This window comes from Acanthopagrus latus, chromosome 4 (genome assembly GCF_904848185.1).
Source record: "Acanthopagrus latus isolate v.2019 chromosome 4, fAcaLat1.1, whole genome shotgun sequence".
NCBI classification, from domain to species: Eukaryota; Metazoa; Chordata; class Actinopteri; order Spariformes; family Sparidae; genus Acanthopagrus; species Acanthopagrus latus.
The window spans coordinates 26,303,500-26,327,029 of record NC_051042.1 but is presented as its reverse complement, the minus strand read 5'-3'; the positions used below and the strand labels follow the sequence as shown (position 1 = coordinate 26,327,029).

Genomic DNA, 23,530 nt, shown 5'->3' with positions numbered 1-23,530 from the left:
CCCCAGATGTAATTTTTGGGCCACCCCCATTTGCGAGTGCCTGCTTCATTTGCAAGTGTCCTGCTTCCCCTAGTGAGCTGCATATGCATTATAACCTTCAATCTGATATTTAACATTAGGTACTTATTTACTGCAAATAAATAGTACCTAATGTCAAATATCAGATCGAAGGATATAATGCAAACAAGGTGAAAACAAGAAATGCATAGCCAGTCAGCCAATTTTGACCACCTAGCCCCCTCAGCCCCCCTCTTATAAAATATATCTGGGGGCATCTTGGCTCTGGAAAATAGGTGCCTGAAGTTTGGAAAAACATCATGATGCTCCAAATACACTGCAGCCATTTTTCAAGAGTTTTCAGATCCTTTGGTCTCAAATGAATGCTCACTATCTCCTTTTTCAAGTTTGCAGCTGAAAAATGAACATGTCTCTTCCAGTTGTTGAAAGAAGGTTACTTACTTTGCAAAAATACAAATAATTAGCTGGCACACCTGACTTCCCCTCGATTGCTTTCCCAACTGTGTTACACTGATGAAATGTAATGCCTAACCTCACAGGCTGACAGCATTGGCTCCTTTGGTTTATGACGGATAAAACCCTGGATCAGTGTTTTCTGATATGGTCAACGGTACACTGCAATCCCACAGCAGAGATGGTCAGACGTGGCACCGGCTGCTTGTTTCACTCGTATGTCTTCTGTCATTAAAAACACCATATGGATAGGTTCACGAAGTTAAGACTTGATTTTCACCATCACAGGTGGTCTTGAAGTTTAAATCCAGCTCCAAGAATCCAAGTTGGTTCCATGAGAAATGTCGGCTTAGTCTTGACAAACACTACCAACAGCAACACTGACATTTTCCTAGGTGATTTAATTATTTTTGGTGAGTAAAATCCCCATTAAAGTCACCTTCAGTCGTAGCACAACAAGAGAAGAAAGGAAAGACGCAGAGGCAGACAGAGCCGGAGCAACTCGTCTGCCTCCAGTGTAGCTGACATTAAAATCCTGCAGGGTCAGCAATCTAAGCGGTGACAGCCTCCACATCTCATATTTATTAGGACTTTTCTTTTTAGTCCCGCAAGAAGCCTGGGACAAATGGAAACTGCTGATTCAGTCAGAACAGGGAAGACGGATTGTAGCGGACCGAGTGTGAATCTCTCAGGTACCACACTGGGAGCAGTGAGTCAGTGAAGGCCACAGACGCTCAAATGCACATCATAAGGGGCCATGGATCTAAGTGGCTTAGCAGAGGTGGAAATGTTGGTCTGCATTTTCAGACAAACACTCTATTAGTTCTAGTTAAGGATCCAGCAGGTTGACAGATGTTGATGTTCAGGGTTCAGTAACAGACCAAGTTGCTGGTGAATGTAAAGTAAAGGTCAAGGTTTCAAAGCCAGTGGGTGAAGTCAGACAGCAGTGAGCTCTGTGGTGTTTGGTCCTTTAATCTGCTCAAAGAAACAACACAGAAACCCGTCAGTCCATTTGTAACACACCGAACTGCGTCACATTTGACATTGCTTATTGAGAGAAACTCTAAAGATAAATCAGGTATAATCAGGTTTGTGTGAACTGCTCTCGTATTGTTTGGCTTATATAATTGGTGATGTGTAGACAAGAGTGGTCTCTCTCTCACTCCTCGTCTCTCTCTGGCATGAGAAAACAAACCTAACATTGTCTCTCTGCCCTCACTCTGTCCTTCAAGCAGCTAATTGAGAACAGGTTTATGCCGTGCAGCGTGTGTGTACGTGTGTGTGTGTGTGTGTGTGTGTGTGTGTGTGTGTGTGTGTACTAATATCAACAATGGTTAGATTAGCTTTCCTCATTTACAGTGTTTCCGTTTGTTGTGCCAAACACAGTCAGACTTAGCTGGATATCCTTCAGGATTAATTAGGCTGCGGTCATGGTCTAAAGGTTAGAGAGGCTTGTGACCAGAAGGTCGCCGGTTCAATTCCCTGCAGGATAAATCTGGGTGGGGAATGTGAGAGACCAGCGCTTGCCCCACCCTTATTCGGCTACCCACAACTGTGGCAGCCCAGAGCATGACCCTAAAAGGGGAACTCCATCAATTTTACATATCAGAGCATGTTTACAGGCACCACTGCATCTTTAGAAGAATATGTATAAAGAAAGCCAGGTGTGGCTCCAGACAGGGCTGTCGTGTTGCATTATGGGTTATTTAGGCGCCAGTTTTTTTTGGGAAGGAATTAAACGATCATACCTCTGCCTCGATGTTTTTGATACCTTTTTTTGAAAATACTGTCTACCAAGAGCCGACAGTTTGCAGTGCAGTTCTGAATCAACTGAGTACTCTGACCACCCAGCGGCTCAACAGCCAGCAGTGATCACAGAACAGTCTCTCGTCTCATTAGCTGAAATAGAAGTTGACAAGCCCCCCCAAAAAGTGTGATCCATTAATTAATCCAGCAAAGGTCCCCTTGAGTCCCTTCACTAGAAAGCAGTGGCAGTGTCTTGGGGGGTAGAGCAGGTCGTCCACTCATCTGAGGGTTGGTGGTTTGATCTGAACCCAGATCTGCTCTCGACCTGCTCATCAGGAGTGAGCATGCTTTATTATCGTTAATATTCCATAAAGTCATCCGTACTGCAAAGTGAATGTGCATGAAAGTCATTTTCTTCCTGTCATTGTTTTCTCTTCTATTGTTTGTCTTTTCATGCCTTCAGGCTGTTTCTGATTTGATTATACAATATACTTCATGCATGCTGATACGGAGCATCGTACATTCAAAATGCACCCTCCTCAGCCTCACTGTTGCTCTCTCTATATATACTGTATATATAATATTTACTTTAAGTAATGTAATAATATAAAATAAATCATTTACTTTATTTACTTTCTTCACTCTCCCGACATTTCATTTCATTATGTGTATTGTCTACTTGTCATGACTTTTTTTTTTTTCTGAGTCTTCTGCACTTACTTGCTGTCGTTTCCTTCCCTCTCTGTCTCATACACTCTCTCCTTGGTTCGGCGAATCTGTAATGAAGAATAAATAAACACTCACTCGATCACTCACTCATTCACTTATTTTTGTGTGTCTCTCCCTCTCTTCCTCCACTCCGTTGCAGTATGCATTTAGATTGTTTTACAGATTGTGTCCAGCCGCCTGATAAAAGCAGGCCGGACCACACACATACACAGCGAGCCTCTTTTTCCATTCCCCCCTCATACAAATCTAACATTTTTAACGTGCATTTTCTGCGTCAGCTGCCCGTGGCATGTGGTTGGAAAAGGATGGAGAAATAAAATATGTGTAAGAGAGACAGATGAGTGAGGTGGATGCTGGGGAAATGGTGTGTGCATTGTAATGAAGATGAATGCGGCAGCTTTTACCTTTTTTTTCTGAGCGGCGGAAGAGTCGATGTTGGTAAGTTCTGCAGTCTGAGAAAGAGGAAGAGTGAGAGTGACAGAATAAGTGTGTAAGTGTTTTTCTTTATCCAGTCTTCCTGGAGAAATCTGCTATCACATTCATCAAAGTCCAACGATGACGGATACAATCTCACAAACAGGTGTTCTGTGAAAACACGTCAGATTCCCTGTTTTTATTGATTTGCTGCATTATTTGGAACATATTTGCCTGTTATATCATCCTCAGTACTTTCTGTGTCCTGGTATTATCTACATCCCTTTCCTCTCTAGCTGCGATGACCTAATATCCTCATAGGGATCATTAACGTTTCATCCAGTGTAATTTAACCTAATTTATGTTGAAATGTGGAGACAGCAACTCAGCCTTTATATCCTCTGGGAGAATCTGAGTGGGACCGACAAACTGAAACAACAAAACCATCTTTTTTTTTAAAATTTTCAATGACTACATTACCCGAAGTGCCAACCACGTAAATGCATTAGCCCAGATGAACATGCAGGAATGTTGTTTTAAATTAAAATTATCACGCTATACATCTTTGTTCTCAGTGCACTTCAGACAAAGAGCTAATGAGACTGGTTTAATGAGATGCATGAAGCGCAGCTTTCCATCAGCACTGTTCCTGTTAGAGAGAAGCCCAGGAAACCTTTTTCAAATCTCAAGTTAGTCCGAAACCGATGAGGATATGACTGGTGCACTTTTTTGGTGACAATAGATGGTGCAGCCGAGCAAAATGTAGAGACTGGATGAGAGAAATGGGGAAAACAATATATCACTTTTAATTTCTTATTGCATGGAGGTGTCTGCTGTCATGGTTTGGGACTTTTTTTGATTTCCTGCTTTATTTTGCAGTTACTTCCTCGCGTTTCTTGTTGTCACGTTCTACTTCCTGCTCATCTGTGTTCTCAGTGTTCTGGTTCCCCTCCTGTGTTCCTGTGCTCCTCCTCAGCCTCACTGTCCTGTCCCCAGCATCTCTCTGCCTCATCCCCTTGTTAATTCAGTTTTTGTATTTAAGCCTGTGTTGTTACTCTTTGTTGGTTCGTCTGTTTTCATCCATGCGTCTCCTGTGCCTGTTTCCAGGTCCTCGTGTGTTCCCGTTGTTCCTGATTTGTTCCTCGTAGTTTGTCCTTAGATTTTGTTTTACTTTGGTGTTTTTCATTTGTCTGACTTTTGTTGCTGTTTTCTGTTGTTTGCACTTTTGGGGTTTTGGTGTGTGTTGAATTTGGTGCTACATCTCCTTCTCATTTCAGCCTGCTAGCAAACAACAGACAAAAAGCCTAAGAGCTGCTGTACGGTGGGATGCACTACCATTTGGGTAAAGACACCGAAAAACTTAAAGCTACAAAACCTGTAAGAGACAGGCAAAAGCCACCAGCTGGAAAAAAAAATTTGTGGAATCCTGTCAAGATGTCGTGTGTTCAAAGTGCATTTTGTTCATAATAATCTCTGCTAAAATGCTTGAAAATGTTTTGCTTTTCTTGGTGAAAGTGTTGCTCCTGCAGATAGCACGTTCAAGAGGGCTTGCGGATTCCCTGTCAAATGCTTTTAGCGATGTTATGACTTGTGTCTTGCTTAATGACTCCTAAATTATTTCTTTCTGTGTTTTAGCAAATTTCATTAAGACTTGGAAGTTGGCTGTTAGAGGAATGATATCAATCTGTTGTTATCGGCATTAACAGCTGTTTGGAGCCAAAAAGTGACTATCGTGCCTGAATAATCACTCAACAAGATCGAGTACACAACTGCTACCAGTGCTCTTTACACATTTCCAGATTTCAGATTTATTTGATTTGCATTTCAGCCCTTGGTTACATGTTGTGGTGTGTTTTTTGGAATATGATGTGCTGTCTCTATAGTCTATAATCTATTCAGCCCCTGTGGTCTGTTCAACCAGCCTCCACATATTATTCAACCACCTCCACTTTTCAGCTCGCATAATAACCCTCTCCTTCACTGTGCAGGTAGTTGTCCCTCTTCCCATTATCAGGATGAATGAGTAACCAGCACAAATGCACAGGTATTCCATGTAGCTCGCTGAACCTTTACTCCATATGTTCATGACTGCTTTAGTAACACAGGGGCAACAAGCTACGCTGGCGCATTGGAAATAAATGTAAATGCACAGGTAGAATGGTTTATAAACTACAGAGGCATCTCATTTACAATAGGTGATTTATCAAGGCGCTGGGTTGCGTGCTTGGACCTCAGGAGCCCTCAGCAGTAAATGTGCGCACAATGCAGCTGATTTACACACAGATACACACAGGTGCAGAGAGGTGCGGACATACGCGTGGACATTCTCACAATAGATATACATGCTCGCAGATTTACTCTCACACGGGCTTTAGTGAGGTAATGATATAGGTGCTCTGCTGTCGGGCTGCCGGCAGCACATAAAGAACTATAATCAATAATCCATATCTATTTCACAAATGGGTTGGCTACAAACACACACACACACACACACACACACACACACACACTCACGCCACACACCAATACACACATCTGCACTTAGCGACAAAGTTACACAACACACACTTACACGAAGCAGATGTTTGTGTTATATATGTGTGTTTCTCTATGTGTGTGTGTTTCAAGCATCGTATGAATCTAACTCCAAACACAACCCACAAACAGGCTTAGATTGTCATCGGCAGACACCATACATAACAAAGACACACAAATACACACACCGTATGTGAGCGACCAAACGTTTACATCTTTGTTCATATGGACAAGAGGACAAGATAGGAGTTGTTGGACAGGAAATGCTGAAATGTGCTTTCTATTGTAAATGGTTGCACCATGGAAACATACAAGATTTTACATTTTTGGTTACGCTGTCAGATTCCTATGCTGTCACATGTAGATAGATGGGGGGCATCCAGTGACCCAGTGGTTAAGGCACATTCCATATAATTGGATTGCTCAAGTCTGCCAAGGGACTTTCTTTCTTTCTTTCTTTCTTTCTTTCTTTCTTTCTTTCTGTCTCCAAATTACCTGTCTATATCAACACTATTAACTGTGAAATAACGGCAACACAAGTTGTTGCAGTAAATCTGATGATAAAGTCATTTTCATTTCTTAAAGTTCAAAAGTCTCTCTCTCTCCGTCCTCACTGTCCTCTCAACCCTGCATATGATCTAATAAAGGACAAATGCCAGGAAGGATGATCCAATAATAAAGGACGAATGTGAATAGCTTAAGATGGCAGAGCAAAGGGACGGAGAGGATGAAATTGAATTGGTTAGAGGCAATAATATAAACGAGTGGAGAGAGTGAGATGGAAGCGAAGAGGAGGGTGAAGGAAAAGACAGGAGGGTGTGTTTGTTTATTAGTTTCTGTCTAATAGGGACCCAGACAACATTCTGCTGCTGGTTCACTGTGAGCACTGGAGAGCTTATCTTCTGACAGTCTGCCAAAACACACACACGCATGCACACACACGCACACACTCTTGAAATGAACATATTTTCACATATTCTGTTATCTGTGAACAGAACATGCCGTAATACTCATTTTTCATGGGTAACATATATTAAAAACAACCTTTGGTTCTGTTAATCATTTCTTCTTGAAAGGTTGTGTTTATTTCAACTAATAAATACTAATATCAAGACAGAAAGGGAGTATTTTAATGTGCTACAAGTTTTTAGAAATATATTTTGAAGGCCAAAAACCCATCAGAATACACTAATTAATGATTTATATTCCTCAGCAGGAAATCAAATGGGTGTGGGAAAGACAAAGGAAGAGATATACTGCAGCATATTACATGCTACACATACATACTGTGTGTGTGTGTGTGTGTGTGTGTGTGTGTGTGTGTGTTTGTCTTGAAGGACATTTAGCACAATAAAAGGATAATCATCAGAACAATCCTCCTGTAACAGCTGTCCTGGTGGAAATAAGAAAAAAAGGAGGGGTGATAGAAGTCGAATGTTTCTGTCGCAGAAATCATGTCACGTGATTTCACTAATAAACGCTTTGAATCTCTCTGTCTCTCATCAGATCTCCCAGATGGTCTCTGAGGCTTCCAGAGAAGGCTTGACCGAGGCCGCCCTGAACCGCTACAACACACACTCTCCTTCACACACAAACTCATCACCGTCGCACACAAACTCTCCGTCTCACACTCCGGCCGCGACCACAACAGCACCCCCCCCCACCACCGCCACCTCCGCTGCCGCCTCCTTCTTTGCCAGGTAAGGTGCAGTACGATCAGAACTGTGCATTCAGAACGCACCATACACACCTGGGGCCAAATGTATACAACTCTGTGTATATTCAGGTGTAGAAATCCGTTTTCTCATAAATCTCAGTCACCCTGAAGTTTTATGCATGTCTCTGTCCCTGACCCACAATTCACTATAAAGACTCTAAACATGTCCACAATTACCTGGTTTTCATATAAAAGGCCAGAATTTAGTTTAGCGTTGAGGATAAATGTCAAATCAAAGAAGCAGTTGAAGAACAGGAACTGTAATTTTATAGACTGTGCACTTGAATAATGGTTGATCAAACTGATGGACAGAGAAGAGTATTATTTCTGGCTTTAGCAACAAAATGAAGTAAGTGAAATGGCAGAAAGTGACACAATCTCTGAATTCAAGCGGAAGGTCAAGAGGTGCATCTCTACACACAGTGAGAGAGTGTGAGCTACCGTAGGAGAGGAGAGGATCCCCACACTCTCTCCGCTTGATGAGCAGTCATCGTGATCGGTCAGAACATCAGTACGATCCCTGAAAACTTAGCTGTATCCTAAATTGTGATTTTAAAGTGCCCTCTAGCAACACTAAAGAAGACGTTGTGTCACGTGACACAACCACTTGTGATTGGATGCATTTTGATTCCAAATGTGAAGAAGGCTCATAAAGTCACTTGAGCTCTATAGACAATATGAAGGCCAATGAATCATACAATGCTGATATTAACACAGTGGTACTGTATTTTGTTTAATCCCACTGGGATTACATTTTCAGGATTTAGCAGCATTATAGGGACTAGAAGAATCAGTATTACAGAGGATGTTGAACATGGTAATTTCAGTAATAACAAGGATTATAAATGCATTTTACTTCATTTGTGGAAGGTTAATCCTTGGGGTTTAGTTAATCCTGGGTTTAATTAATTCGGGGTTTAGTTAATCCTGGGGCTTTAGGCCAGACATGCCAAGTTCTGACTGTCATGCTGACATCTCTAAAGTTATCTAATACAACTGGAAGAATGAACTGTAATGTAAGATGTTGAAACATGACGATGGTGGGAAAATGGAGCATTATTATATTATTGCGCATAAGCGTACTTTTGTTGTGTTTATCAATAAATCTATGCAGTCAGCAGTCGTCGATGAGCTGTGTAATCAAATCTAGAGAAATGCAGAGCGACGCGACATAAATAAGACACGGGTAATACGGGTAAATTATTGATGAATAAACATGGCAGGCTGAAAATGAATGAGTAAATTATTCATGGATAACACAAGACTATGAGTGTGTCACAGTGTCTGAAGTATTACTGAGATGTTGTATCTAATGAGCTGCTTTAAATCACATTTTAAATGATACGGATGACTTTCATACGTCTCCCCTCTCTTCTCCCTGTTGTGCACATTCTTGCCTTTTGCGAATGAGCGCCTGTTCTCAAAATCTGCAGCTAATGCAATGTGTGTTTGCCTTTGTGCTCTCTATGAGTGACGCGCTTCACTGCAGCAGACAACAGTGCTGTCCGTCTCTCAGAGCGCCTGTGACCGGGCGCATCTCGTAAATTATATGGGCGCGCACACGAACACATGTGCACGAACACCCTCTGTCTTTAGCTTTCTTTCTCTGACCCCCTGAACTGTCAGGTAACAAGGCCATCTTACACAAACACACACGCACATACACACATCTGGTTGACACTGCAAACATACAGCCAGCTGTCTACAGGCTGATTTATTAGCATTAACCTTTCAAGTGAAAGAGCATGGTTGGTTTAATGGTGCAGGTCTCACTGTCTGTGGATATGTGTGCAGGCATGTGTGTGTGTTTCAACGTTTGAGAGTGTGTGTGTGTGTCTAGCTGTCAGTCTTTCTCTCCTGTGTCAGGCTGTATAATTACTGAAGCTCAATGTGTAATCCGTACCTTAAAATCAGTGTGTTCTGTTTTGTTCGCAGCTAAAAACTTAACATGCACAATTTGTCTGCTTTTTCCCGTCATTGTGTGTGTGTGTGTGTGTGTGTGTGTGTGTGTGTGGGTGCGTGTGTTGGGTTTCAGTTTAATTAGCAATGTACACTCTGTCACCTTTTATTTTTGACTCCGGTAATGGCAGTGTGTGTGTGTGTGTGTGTGTGTGTGTGTGTGTGTGTGTGCGTGTGCGTGTGTTCATGATGGATGCAGCCATGCAGCGCTGGTAAATCCCATGGCTGTCTTGGTCTTTAGTCTCAGACGTGGCCTGCATACAGACATTCTTATTACACACACACACACACACACACACACACACACACACACACACACACACACACACACACACACACACACACACACACACACACACACACACAAATCTCCATCTTGCTCACTGTCTGCTCACAACAAAATCCCTGTGTCCAGCACATCTCCTCTCACCTGATCCCTTCCTCTTTCTATTCCCTCCCACTCGTACCATCATCCTCCTCTCGTCTTTCACTCTTCCACTCTTTTCTTCCTTCCCCTCTTTTCTGTCATACCTCTCTTCTCGCCACATAAAGTCACCACACTGACCTTTTCTTTACCTCCGCTAATGTGCAGGAGAGTAATATCTTTCATTAGTACAGATCTGTCTGTGAATATGTCACACTGGCACAGTAGCGCTCGATCTTCCCGGTGCTGCAGTGGCCCTCTGGGGACGTAGGGTAGAGGATAGAGACATGCTGTACATGCCGGGGTGTGGGTGTGTATGTGCATGTGTGAGTGGATGCACTCCTTCACTGGGGGAAGGGAGTTTCTATCAGCGAAGGAATTTTTTTTTTTACTGCATGCTCCGAGGATTGGATCTTTGGGGATTCGGCATTGTGTGTGTGTGTGTGTGTGTGTGTGTGTGTGTGCGTGTGTGCAGCAGAGTAAATGAATAGGTCCCAAGTGATTTCAGTGAATTGGGAAGGCGTTGTTATTTTGGATTGAGCATGGAAGTGAGACGGGAATGCCGCCTCTTTCTATGGCTCTGTTTACCTCTTGCTGCTTCTCTTCTTCTTTCCTATAAAAGAAGTAGTCCATCAAATGATAATCAGCCACTAATTAGGCAGCAATCATGATGGTTGACTGATGGCTGATGGAAAACAAATTACCACATCAACTGCCTGATCACGTCAGGATTTCTTCTGTTTTTTTCTTTGCTCATGTGTCCTTTAATAGTTTTTGAAAGTGGTTGTCTTTTATTTTGACAGAGGAGAAGAAGCACAACTGTTTTTGAGTTACTGGGACTTTTAGTGATGCAGAACTGCAGTTTTTTGAAGGTAAAATGTGTGACGAAATGACGTTACTTAAATTTTGGTTACTAATGCAATGGGTTTACATGTTTTGGTGCTCAAACAGCACATCGTTTTTCTCATACTCTCGAGTGCAGCAGGACATTTACTCTCTTTGTGAAGGATTGATTTAGCCCCCCGCCCCCAGACCCCCAATACCCAGTCTCCTCTGATTGGTCAGCTCTCACACACCAGAGCCAGCGTTGCTCATCGTGGTCAGCTCTGTCATGTTTTTAGCTTCTAGTTAGTATCACTTCAACTGTGAATATAGGCATATGTTATGCAAATGTGTGACATGGTGATGTCAAAAAGTCATAGAATTAAAGCCAGGACTACTGATGAGGTGTTTGAAGGCACTTTCTTAGCAGTGTTTTCGGTGTGAAAGCAGCTCTTAGTAGTGTAGACTTTGGGATTTTTAACACTTAAGACCTCTCAAGCACAAGAGCCTCCTCTACACACTTCAGGAAAGGAACAACACAAACATATCGTACAGCGCTTTCTCTACTCATTCTATATTTTAATCTCAGTCAGCACGGAGCAGCATGTGATATGTATGTTTTAATACACATGAACAGGAAGTATCATGTGGCCATCTTGACTCCATGTCGAGCATAGCCTTGTATTAATATTTCATAGTTGAGGCTAGTGTGCCCTGTTGCAGAGCAGCATGTTAGATGGTGTCTTAATAAGGAGCAGGAAGTGTGTAAATTGGAGTCCATGTGTACATGTCGATCAGATAGTGTCAGTTAAGCCAGTGCTCCATGGCAGTCTCACTGACCTCCCCCCCGACACACACTCACGCAGTCACTCACACAAACACACACACACCATCACTCTCTGTCTCGGCCTATATCTCCCTCCACTGATGGCCTGTTAAATAGAATGTAATTAGCTAGTGAGCCAACAACACAGCCCAGAGACACCAGTTGTAAATCAGCTCTGTGTGTTTCAAAGTGAGTCCAGCCTGCGCAGGTGAAAGTGTTTGTCGTCGTGTGGAGGGAAGAGGAAAAACAAAGCATCAGCATGTGAGTTGCCGGACTATTTTATGACCCGTGCTGCTTTTTAACAAGAGAGAGACACATCGAGGGACCGTGGGGGAAGAGAGGCACGGATGGATGGAGGGATCAATATATGTAAGGAAGGCTGGAGGGATGGATGGGTGGATTTCTGAAAAGGGAGAAGGATGGATGAAGGGATAAAAATAACGAGGCAGACAGGGATAAAATATAGGGAAAGACGAAGGGATGATTGTAGAGGGGGGATTTAAAATGGAGAGAATAGGAGAGGAATGAAGGGGTGGAAGGCAAATAAAAGCATGGTGGAGGCAGATGAAGAGCTGATGGATGGTGGGACGGAGGAGATGGATGGCAAACAAGTGTCCTTCACTTTAGGGTTAGATTGGAATAGATCCACTCGGCCAAATCCCAGGCCACTTGTCATTAAACACTACCAATTAGGTGGCGTGTGTGTGTGTGTGTGTGTGTGTGTGTGTGTGTGTGTGTGTGTGTGTGTGTGTGTGTGCGCGCACGTCTGCCATGCTTGAGTTGTGCCATAGATTAAACTGGGGAGAGTGAGCGAGCATAAGAACAGGGTAATAGTGGGAATGCATACACACGAATGGAAGGATGCATTTTCAAAACAGTAACACACACAAATAAATAATACATGTTTTTGCCCTGGGGAGCGAGAAGGAATCTCCAGCAAAAGAGTCGCTGCTCATGAATCCATCACAGCCACGTCGCACTGTACAAGAACCATCGCTGCAGCAGCCTGTTGTTTCCATTGTTACATAGAAACCAATTTGCAGATTTTAATTCACATCTTATCGGTCGTCCCTATTTGTAAAATCCCACCCACAGTCATGACTTATACCATTATTATTATTTCTATGATACAGTCAATTCCCTCATCTGAAACAGCTTCTTAATAATCTACCGCAGCTGTACCTTCATGCTACATCGGAGCGTTTGGAGCATTTAACCTGTACTTTTGATGGACTTTGCTGCAGTAAGAATGCAGGCTCAGCTCGAGCACAGTGAAAAACCAATTAGCGGTTTTCTATGTTTCATACAGTATACACACACACACACATACACATACACACACACCCCTACACACACAGATTCACACACAAATCTCCAGGGAGAGCCAGTCAAATGGTGAATCGCTTCGTCGTTCTATGGGTCACTGAATCCACATCTCTCTCCCCTCCCCTCCCTCCTTTCTCACTGTCCCTCCCTCTCCCCTATTTCTCTCTCTTTCACCCCACCCCCCACCCCACCTCACTCTCATTTCTGTAACCTGCTGCAGTTAATTGAAAGCCAATGGTGTGAGAATATGGCTCTTTGACAGAGAGTGTGTCAGGGCACAAGGTCTTTTCTCTCTCTCTTTTAAAATCATAGAAATATATGTGAGGATAGATTAAAGCGGAGCAGAGCAGGAATCCCTGCCGGAGCCGTTTAAGAGCTCTTTTATTTCATCGTATCGTTAATGCTGCTGCCGCGTGTAACTCAGATTGTCAGGGAATCTGCTGGTTTGAACTGCGGTTGCATAAATCCCAGAGAGGGAATCACACCGACACATGCGAATATTTTGTACCAATGACAATAAATGTCCTTACTGGGGGTGAATTACTGTCTGCAGATTTACCGTCTTGGGGTTTCCCCCAAGATTGCTCTTAACTTCTCTCTGTCTTTCTGCTCAGCCATGGTCAGTGTGTATTCTATTGAGCTTTTATTCAAATTAAAATAATGCATTATTACCTATAAAGTTACATAATTTGTTATGTATATATGATAAACTACGCAGCCTGTTATTGGATTTTGTGCTCAGCCTCTGTTACCAAGCATAAATATCTTTCTATTTGACAGACAGGTTGATTGTCACAGGTGGTGATCAATAATAACACAACAAAGCCCACATAAGACAGCAAACCTACAGTTGAGTGGGCTAAAATGATGCAGACAAAACACTTCAACTGTACCGTGACAGACAAGGTAAATTGTAGGCCTTAGCAGTGGTGGTACTCAGACTATAAGTAAAACTACCTATACAGAATGTAAAAAAACCTCATGCATATAAAACGCTACATATTAAAATGTACAGACGATTTGTTGGCAAAATATACATAAAAGTATCAAAAGGGTTTGTGAAACGTGCAGTATTCATGACTAGGCCACCTGTCAAAATTATACTCCAGACAAAGTGTGGTCAGGTTACCAGTTAGCTCTGCAGCTAGCAGTCCGGACAGAAGAACAGGGCACTGGAGCTTTGGACCAGGACAGGAAGGGGCTAGCTGGTTAGCATGCTAACCTCAGTAGATGTTTCTGTAACATAATACATAGACATCATAATGCCAAAACTGTCATTTCTTCACATTCTGTTGAGAGGTTTCATTACTTTCTGAATGTTTCCAACTAGAGTTCTTACATATTGCACCTATAATACTGTTGCATCTACATATTTGCACCATTTTATTGTTGTTGGACCTAAAGGTGGAGCCACTTTATATGCTGTTTAGTTAAGTCGAGAGGTTGGGCCTCTCTGCAGTGTCACAAGACTCAAGACTCATTACTTACAAGTAATGTGAGGGGTTGTAAGAGGACTAATAGAGGAGAGTGAAGCTCTGGTATGCAAATAAAAATTGTGCAAATGGAGAATTGTACCTCTTCTCGCCTTCAACAACTATTAAAATCTAAAGTTTAGAGATGAAATGTCTCTTTTTGTGGAACTAAAATGTCTTCTTTATAACGGGTCACAAGCCCTTAAACACCGGGGAACCGGCAGTGTAATGTTAAATAATGCATAATATTTTATGAACTTGGATGTCTTTTAATGTAAAAATCTTAATCCAAAAAGTAATATTGTCGGATAAATGTAGTGGACCAAAATGTATGACATTTACCTCTGAAGTGAGGGCAAGTATAACTATAAAGTTGCATTAAGGGCCAATATTCAAGTAAAAGTTCCACTTTCCACCAGCGGTTTGGTCGTAACGGTCTCCTCTTTGCTATAAATTACTTTCGTGTCAGCTGCGGCCGGAGTTCAGCCTGTTTATATGGATATGTGGTATTTCTGCTGGGGAAGAAAGAGAAGGAGTTAGAAAAGGAAGGAGAAAAAGTTTGACACTTAAGAAATTATGTAAAGTAGCATAGTGCAGTGAGAGGCAGATGGGAAGAACCTGCTGTGTCGGAGTGAGAAAGGAGAGAGCGAGGGGAACAGAGGGAGAAAGAAGTGAGATTTAGAAACGTTGAAGTTAAAAGGAGAGAACGAGTGAAGAGAATCTGAGTGCAGAGGAGACGGAGTATAAATAAATATAAAATCTGGTGGCTCCTTTTCAGCCGAAAGCTTCAGGGAATTGTGCGGCAAGAAAGCAAATGAACCACTCCCCATCCAGATGTTGCTACATGTGTAAACAGCAGTGTCTGCGTGTGTGTGCGTTTGTGTGTGTGTGTGTTTGAGGGGCGTGTAATCGAGTTCTATTCTGCAATTAGCATATTTGCCATGGTTGCACTGTGGCTAACTACAACTATAATTATAGTTCCATGTGTGCATGCACATGTGCCACCAATCCTTCCTGTCCTTCCTCATCTCCTTTCAACTATTAAGTGTTCATGATGTTTTCTAACAGGGATGAAATATAGTATATGAGGCAGTTTTAACATGTGAATTTGTTCCTTGTCCTCTCTTGTCTCTCCTTACTTTTCTCTCTCAGAGCTGCACAAAAGTTGAACTTAGCGTCCAAGAAGAAGAAGCAGAAAACCGCCGCAGTCACAGCCCCAGTGACATCATCATCTCCGTCATGTGACCCGCCTCTGTTCCCCACCAATTTCAGCTCCGCCCTGTTGATGGCCCCTCCCCCGGCTCCACCCTGCCTTCTCCGTGCAGCTAACAAAATCAAAGACACCCCTGGGCTTGGAAAGGTAAAGGAAGGATGTCTTCTATTTGGCTGTGTTGTTTGGAGGGAAATCCACAAAAAGTTTTTTGTGATTCAAGCAAATATGAATCAGTAAATAAGCCACAGTCCACAGAGTATGGGTTAATGTGCTTGCCTGAGCACCATAGCTTAACCTCTAATTATTTTGGATATTCATTCATCTGGATACCTAGATCTGTTGCCTCAGACGTTGCATTGTTTTGTCTCAACAGAGTGGATTTCTGTTGTTTTTCCACTGGCTGGAAGTTGTTTTGACAGATTGTTTGCGATTTATTGAATGTTAACAGTGTTCAGCAAACGTCTCAGCTCAGCTGACACATTCTGTATGTTAAAATTTTTATTTCATGTATCATCTCTTACTCAACTTCCTCTTCTTGATTTAAGCACATGTGTAGAGACACAATTATCATAAACTGGCTGGATTACAACTTCTACTACACCAAATTACAAATGACACCAGATTACAGTTAAATTTGTAATTTGCATCAAGGTTTTTATTTTGTTTTTGTCACTTGATTACAGTACAGATCAATTTTGTGGCCTGTGAAGTTACATTTTATCTAAAATATATATATATAGAGAACACTGATTTATATTTTAAACTCAACTGTATTTATGTGCAGAAATATTCTAAAATATTGAGCTGTGGTCTTTTCTCATGACCTTCACCACTTCATCTGAATGTGTGTACTGGTATGTGGGTGTGTGCGTGTCACCCCTGCTGCACCATATCGGAATGCAGCCTAATGGTTACCACGGTAACACATCTCAGGCTGACAAAAGTCATCTGTCACCGTTGGTGAAACGTGTGTGTGTGTTGTGGATGCAGGGGGGGGTTCATGCTTCTCAAGTGTGTGCAATATTGATCGTCCATGTAATGAGTTTTTAGTGCCCCCTCCTCCACAGTTTGAGTGAGAGGCTCACTGACACTCTCTCTCTCTCTCCCTGTGTGTGTGTGTGTGTCCACACTGATAGAGAATGAATGACTATGGAGGACAAAATCAAACAGACATCAGACAGCACTGTCCATTACTGAATACGGAGAGGGGAAGGGACCCCACGCGTCCTGTTGTGTTTTTGTGCACAAAGGTGTGCATACTGTGTCTGTGTGTTCATGTCTGTGTCCATGCGTGTGTGATGATATTATGTTGTGCTTTTTTTTCCTTTTCGCCTTTATTGGACAGCCGATAGTGAAGATGCAGACAGAAAATGGGGGTCGGAGAGAGAGGAGCATGATATGAAACAAAGGCTGAAATAAACCTGAAAACCTGCATGTCGTGACATGTACTGTCTGTCACTGTGTAATTATGAGTATGTTTGAAAATGTACACGTGTATGTTGTGTGACATCTACATTAGATACACCAATCTGACATCAAGAACTAGCTGTGTGGAGGGGCCAAGTGTCACCAAAGGGCTGCACTTGAACACAGCACAAAGACTACAGCCAGTGGCCAGCAAGCTCATTCGTTCTTCACCTGCATGAGAGGAAATACCTCTTTGCTGATATACAAACTGTTGTTACGATTGAGCAGCATTCTTTGACACCACTCTCACTAATATAGCCATTTCTAATTGTGCATTTATCTGAAAGAGGTGAAATACTGAACGAGGAGAAACCACGCTAAATTGGTGAAATCATGGAAATTACAGCTTTAGAGGGGGCTCAAGGGGCTTTTTGTTCATTGATCAGCTTACCTGAACAGTCAATCAGAGCGAATTTTCTTGCCAATGAGCTGCCAACGATTCTACATGCTCAATCAGCTGAAAAGTCGCTGACAAATGCTGTTTTCTTGCCCTGAAAATGCCCCAGTGTCAGACTGGTTAAGGGCCTTAACCCACCCACTCACCAAGACATAGAAATGTTACTTACTCCAAACTTTTAGTAAGAAAAAAAACAGAGAAAATACTCAAATACTCCATAAAAATGAATCCTGGGTTTTTTTTAGTTGGATGTACGACTCTTTGCTACTCTTGTCGTCAGTCTTCCTTCCCTGCTATTAAACAAAACTTATCTCAGATGACACCAAGTTATTTAGAGGAAAATTTACAGGAAATCAATGGTTAAAGCTGCAAAGACAAAGCAGTCATCGTGCACAGAACTATGACTATACCTATTCACTGTAGGTCGTGCTATTTCAAAAGTGCATGTATCACATTGGTGTGTTTCATATTTTACTTGTCTTTTTGTGCAACTGATTATTATTTTTTGTGTTGTGTTTGAGTCCCTCCTCTGAGCCTCCATCTCCGTCTCTCTCCATATGGAGGTGACAGATGTCCCCTCAGTTGTCAGGGAGACAGATTCACACTCACGTATTTACAAGCGCACTCACACAACCAACAGCCAGAAAATACCTAGATTATAACCCCCCCGACACATATACAGCTCACATTATAAACCACATACACAGGCATCTTCTTCACATGGCCCGTCTGTCTCATTAGAGCAATCTGGCTTCTGCTTCATCCCACTATGATCTTGTGTGATCTTGTGAAGGAAGTGATTAGCCTGTCTGGCCCGCCTGGCTGTGTACAAATGCCTGCTGCTCCTACTCTTTCATTACAACTGTCAGACGACTCTCTTTTCACAGCAATGTGGACCTGTCACAGTTATCATCCTGGTGTGATCTGTGTTATGGGGGACCTTTGATGAAGGTGTCCAGTCTTTTTAGCCCCGTACAGATTGTACAGAACATATTGTCCTGTAGACCTGCTGGCAGGCTGCCCATCCTGGATCCACTGTGTCAAACGGAGAAGACAAAAAAAGCTCCATCTGAAAAGCTAGTTTAAAGAAATTATTTCCCACATATCTTTTATTTCACTGTTAAAGGAAAAGTTTTACCGTCATAGAAATATGCATTTGCTTTCTTGCCACGAGTTCATAGATCAATACACTCTCATGTCTGTCCATTAAATAAATTGACTGCATGAAACTGGAACAGAGCTACAGGGTCTAAAAAGTGAAGTCAAGGGGCAACTCCTCTGGTTTCACAGAGAAGTCTGATTGTATGTGAGCTTATGAGAAAATGACCCTACTTCTCAGTTGATTTATTGCCTCAGAAAATAGTTTCCAAATGAGTTTATGGTCTCATTTGTTAGTTTCAAATCCTCCTTAATACAGCTCGATGTCCTTTTTGTAAAATTGATGGTCCTAGTTAGAGTAAAATAGATGGAAAAGCAAGGTAAGCTTTAGTGCCTGAATATCTTGTATTTGACAAGTTGCTACCACAGTGTGTCAACCCTCTGATCCAAATATGGTCAGTTCTGGCTCCAAAAAAACAAGATGGTGAGGGCTGTAAAGGCTTCATTCGGAACAGTAGTCTACAGACCAAAGGGTGACTTCACAGTGGGTTGACATTTGGTTTAAAAGATGTCTAAAACATAACCATCTGTTAAACCAAAACTCATTTTTCATGTGGATTCAACAAACGTGATATGAAGTATTAACTTAGTGAACTTTGGGAGTTTGCTAACCTTGGACGAAACCAGACCAGCCTGATTCCAGTCTTTATGCCGAGGTAAGCCAAGCTTGCTGTCGCCTGGTTTTAACTTCATGAATTCTGAATGCCAATTTTTCACTTTCCTGTTTAATTAGTCTCTCCAACATGTTCTCTAATTAGTGGTCATTGCCTTTATGGAAAGGAGGGTAAGAAGGAGAGTACACAGTAACAGTGCAGCAAGATATTCTGGTATTTGGAACATAACCAGCCTCTCCTGTGAAATCAACTGAGGCTTGCCAAGACCTAATCAAACACACACTCACACCCTACACACACACACACGCATACACATGCATGCACACACACACACACACACGCACACACGCACACACACACACACATGCGCGCATGCACGCGCGCATACACGCACACACACACATACACGCACGCACGCACACACACACACACACACACACACACACACACACACACACACACACACACACACTCGCGCAAACATATGGGAAGAAAATGGCTGTGGTGACATTTCTCCAGTAAAAATGTCACCTGCAGTGGGGGTCGGCCCCATGCTGGAATGGCATTTGCACACTTTCACACTCACACACGCGTGCACACAGAATTGCATGCTCACAAATTCATGGGATTATGGTGTACAATGAAGGATGTCAAGGAAGCAGCAAAGCCCCCGGTGGAAGTGTGTACGATACATTACATCCTGCAGAATACACAGGCTTGTCTGCCAGAGTGATGGGGGGTTAGTGTTCTCCCCGATGTTAATATGGCACAAAACAGATTGAGACATCACGGCTAAAGCCAGGGGAAATCAACCTGCACAGGTCAGATGTACCGTGTGTGTGTGTGTGTGTGTGTGTGTGTGTGTGTGTGTGTGTGTGTTTGCATGAGTGTTGCACAGAGAAGGAGAGAGGGAGAAGGAGCTCAGCCTCCTTCCATCTAGGGATGTCAAATTAAATAGGATCCCTCAGTGAATCTGTCTGACTGGCGTCTGTACCTCAAACTCCCCTCTGTTATTTCTGTAGAAGGGGCTTCTGTACATGTTGGTGGTAAGCTCCGTCTCACTTTAATCAAATCAGCCAGCTGGGAGCCTCCATTCAGACCCCTGACTGCAGGGGGAGATGCGTATCAGTCGAGGAAATCCAGCTGTGTATGTATTATCACTTAGAAAACCAACTGCAGAGTGACACAGTCACATCAGACTTGAACTCTGATGAAAACTAAAGATATGCCAAATACTGAGGATTTGAATAACACAGATTGTCAGATCTTAATAAGACAGCTTATTTTCTGATTTATTTCATGCATTTAAAATGATTGGGTCCGAAATTGGTTTTATAAGCTACAGGCCTCACGAAAGTTATATTAGCGAGTGTCATCCAGCAGCAGTTGACTAAGAATTGTATGACTGCTAAATTATGGAATTATGATTTTCCCTCCTTATCTGTGTACACTGCCGGTCAGTCCACCACTACACACTCCAGAACCTGTAATAGACTGATTAATAGACTGACTGATAGCAATATCTTGATATTTACTCTAGCACCATCATCAGGAATATTTCAGGTGATCCAGGACTTTGGTTTATGACCAAATACATGCAAAAAGTACTGAAACACCAAATCAGTCACAGACTTAGAATTTTGTGCTATTCAACAAAAATTGGCATCCAAACTCACCAAACTAAGATGGTAAACATGGTAAATATTAGCCTACCTGCTACAATTTAGCTTGTTAGAACTAAGGTTGGTAATTCATTTCCGAAGCATGGTTTGTTATGTTGTATAGAATTTCTTAACATCCTTACAGAAAAAAAACATAAATTAAATGCTCTGACAAATATAATGAAAAACGTGTCTGTGGCTGTTGCACAGAGGTGTGCATTCATGTTATTGGGACTTGTATTGGAAGGAGGCTTGAAGGGCGGGTTGGTTTTTTTTTGGTTGCACACTTAAATTAATACAGAAATTGGATAGATCTTGCTAGTTTCTTTCTCAAGTCACGTTTTCACCTTTTCCCTAATGGAAAAGTCACTTTATCTTGTGTTCTCCACTGGAGAGACACCCGAGGGAGCACTTTATTGTGTTTTCTCCACTAAAAGGTCATCCAAGATGGCACTTTTGGAGTGTTTTCTTTAAACATGTTTCAGCACTATTGAGTCCACCTGGGATTGAAACCATTATGATTGTGGGCATGTTAGCATGCTAACATCAACATCAAGTTCGCAGATAAAGAAAGCACAGTCTCACATTTGCTACATGAGTCACAGTTGCCCCAGCGCTTACATTGTCTTCCTTAAGCTGCACCAGTAGCTTTGTATCATAACTGATCTACATACAGTTTAACATATCTGAAGATGGATCAGAAATATTACTTAAAATGTTGAAAAAGCTAATATGAGAGCTTCCTCTTCTCTTTTCTCCTCTATCTGCACTATCTCTTATCTAGTCTATGGATAAGTCTCGTCCTCTGCCCTTCCATCCCTTCATCCCTTCCCTCTCTGCTCATCTCCATATCTGAATGGCAATGAAGGACTGTGGGAGTTTTTTTTCTACCGCTTTCATCTCTGCAGCCGCCGTGTCGCACACACACATTCATGCACACTCACAGATTGCAACTTGACCTTGGGGGGAAAATGATACCGTGACAGCTAATCAATTTTTAATAGCAGCTACGATCCCTCTCAGGCCACAAGCTGCGTGTGTGTCTGTGTCATGAGTGAGCATGTGCGAGTGTATTTTCCACGGGCATTTGTGTGTCTTCATGCCTATCTGGGTGTCTGTGTGTCTTGTATCTAAATGAGTGAGCGAGTCCGTTATGGGAATCCAGTAGCCACTTTGTTCCACCTTGTAGCTGAAATATTAATGCTGTCAGCATTGTCAGGGCTGGAACATGACAAACACACACACACACGCACGCACGCACACACATACACAGCTCTTCCCTACAGTGTTGTGTTTGCGTGGGTGTTTTCCTTGCCGCGTGAGTCTGTAGACGTATGCTGCTTGAAATGATCAAATTGTGGTGCCTTCTGACGTTAATATGTGATTTGTGACTGTATAAATTACATTTACGGGACTTGAATTAAGTGATTTGGTGATAGATACAGTATGTGAGCCATTTCATTTAAATCAATTCGCAAGAACTTATTCTCTAAGTTACCAAATCAAATGACTGCAATGACGTTGCTTTGGATTCAGAAGGGAGGCGTCGGGGTGCACATTAGAATGAATGAATGAATGAATGAATGAATGAATGAATGAATGAATGAATGAATAAACAAACAAACAAACAAACAAATAAATAAATAAATAAGGTGCAGAAAATTACAAGTTTATAAAAACTAGTGTGTTTGGAATTGGCTCAAAATAAATAGAAACATAAAATAATAAAAGAAGCAACGGTGCAACATATTATCTGTGTGTTTTGAACCATGGTTTGGCTCAACAACTGAGGCTTGTAGTAACAATGAATGAGCTTTATAAGCTCTGATTTCTTGTTAAAGTCCTTAAAATCATGTGCGCTGGTTCTCCCTCATCAAGAAATCTTATGCGTGATCAACGTTTATGTAAATATGCTTGTCATCAATGTTTTACTACGTCCATTTTGACTGGAGGTTTTAAGTTTTCACACCACACATTGGCTTACAAACTCGTAGGCCCGCCTCTTAAAATCAGATCTTTAATGAGCACAGAGGAAATGTACCTTTCTGGGGTCAAACTGCAGATTCGGCCATTTGTTACCTCAGAGTACAACGCTTATGTTATTTCTGGTATAAAGAATATTTCTAGAAGGTAATATAGTGACTCATCCTTGTCAAGCTACACACAAATTCAAACCTCACAGTTGGAAGGTCTCTGCAGTGCTCCCAGCTGAGAGCAGCCGACATGGATCTTACGACACTGTGAGCTGAGCTGGAATGAATAAATTAGATAAAATTAGAATTGATCCGAAGCCTGAACTTGCTATTCCCATATGGTATTTGTATCTATCTCTCTGTACATGTGTTGCCGCAAAATGTGTGTTTCTGCAGTCTTTGGGAACCAATTAGAGCTCAGTCTCGGTCTCTTATTGATTTTCCAGCCAATAGTAATGAAGCACTGCTGTGAGGGGCCTATTGAACAATCTTCTCTCGGCTCAGGAGTTGTTTGTTGCTGTTTAGCTGAATTCCTTTACTCAAATTGGCTCAAAGGCTTCATTGTGCCTGAGTGTGGTGTATAAAGTGGAGGAACAGGAAGCTTTA

The 23,530-nt window shown here is 42.1% G+C and overlaps 1 protein-coding gene across 11 annotated transcripts in view; it reads left to right on the top strand.

Annotated features, from left to right (window-relative positions):
• The window catches only part of kif26ba (kinesin family member 26Ba), a 91,686-nt gene that overhangs the window by 35,491 nt on the left and 32,665 nt on the right, over nt 1–23,530 (top strand). For all 11 annotated transcript variants that reach the window (XM_037095102.1, XM_037095105.1, XM_037095100.1 and 8 more), the window contains 2 exons: nt 7,402–7,595; nt 15,594–15,801. In XM_037095102.1, the coding sequence (XP_036950997.1) occupies nt 7,402–7,595; nt 15,594–15,801 (402 nt within the window). The remainder of the gene's footprint in view (nt 1–7,401; nt 7,596–15,593; nt 15,802–23,530) is intronic.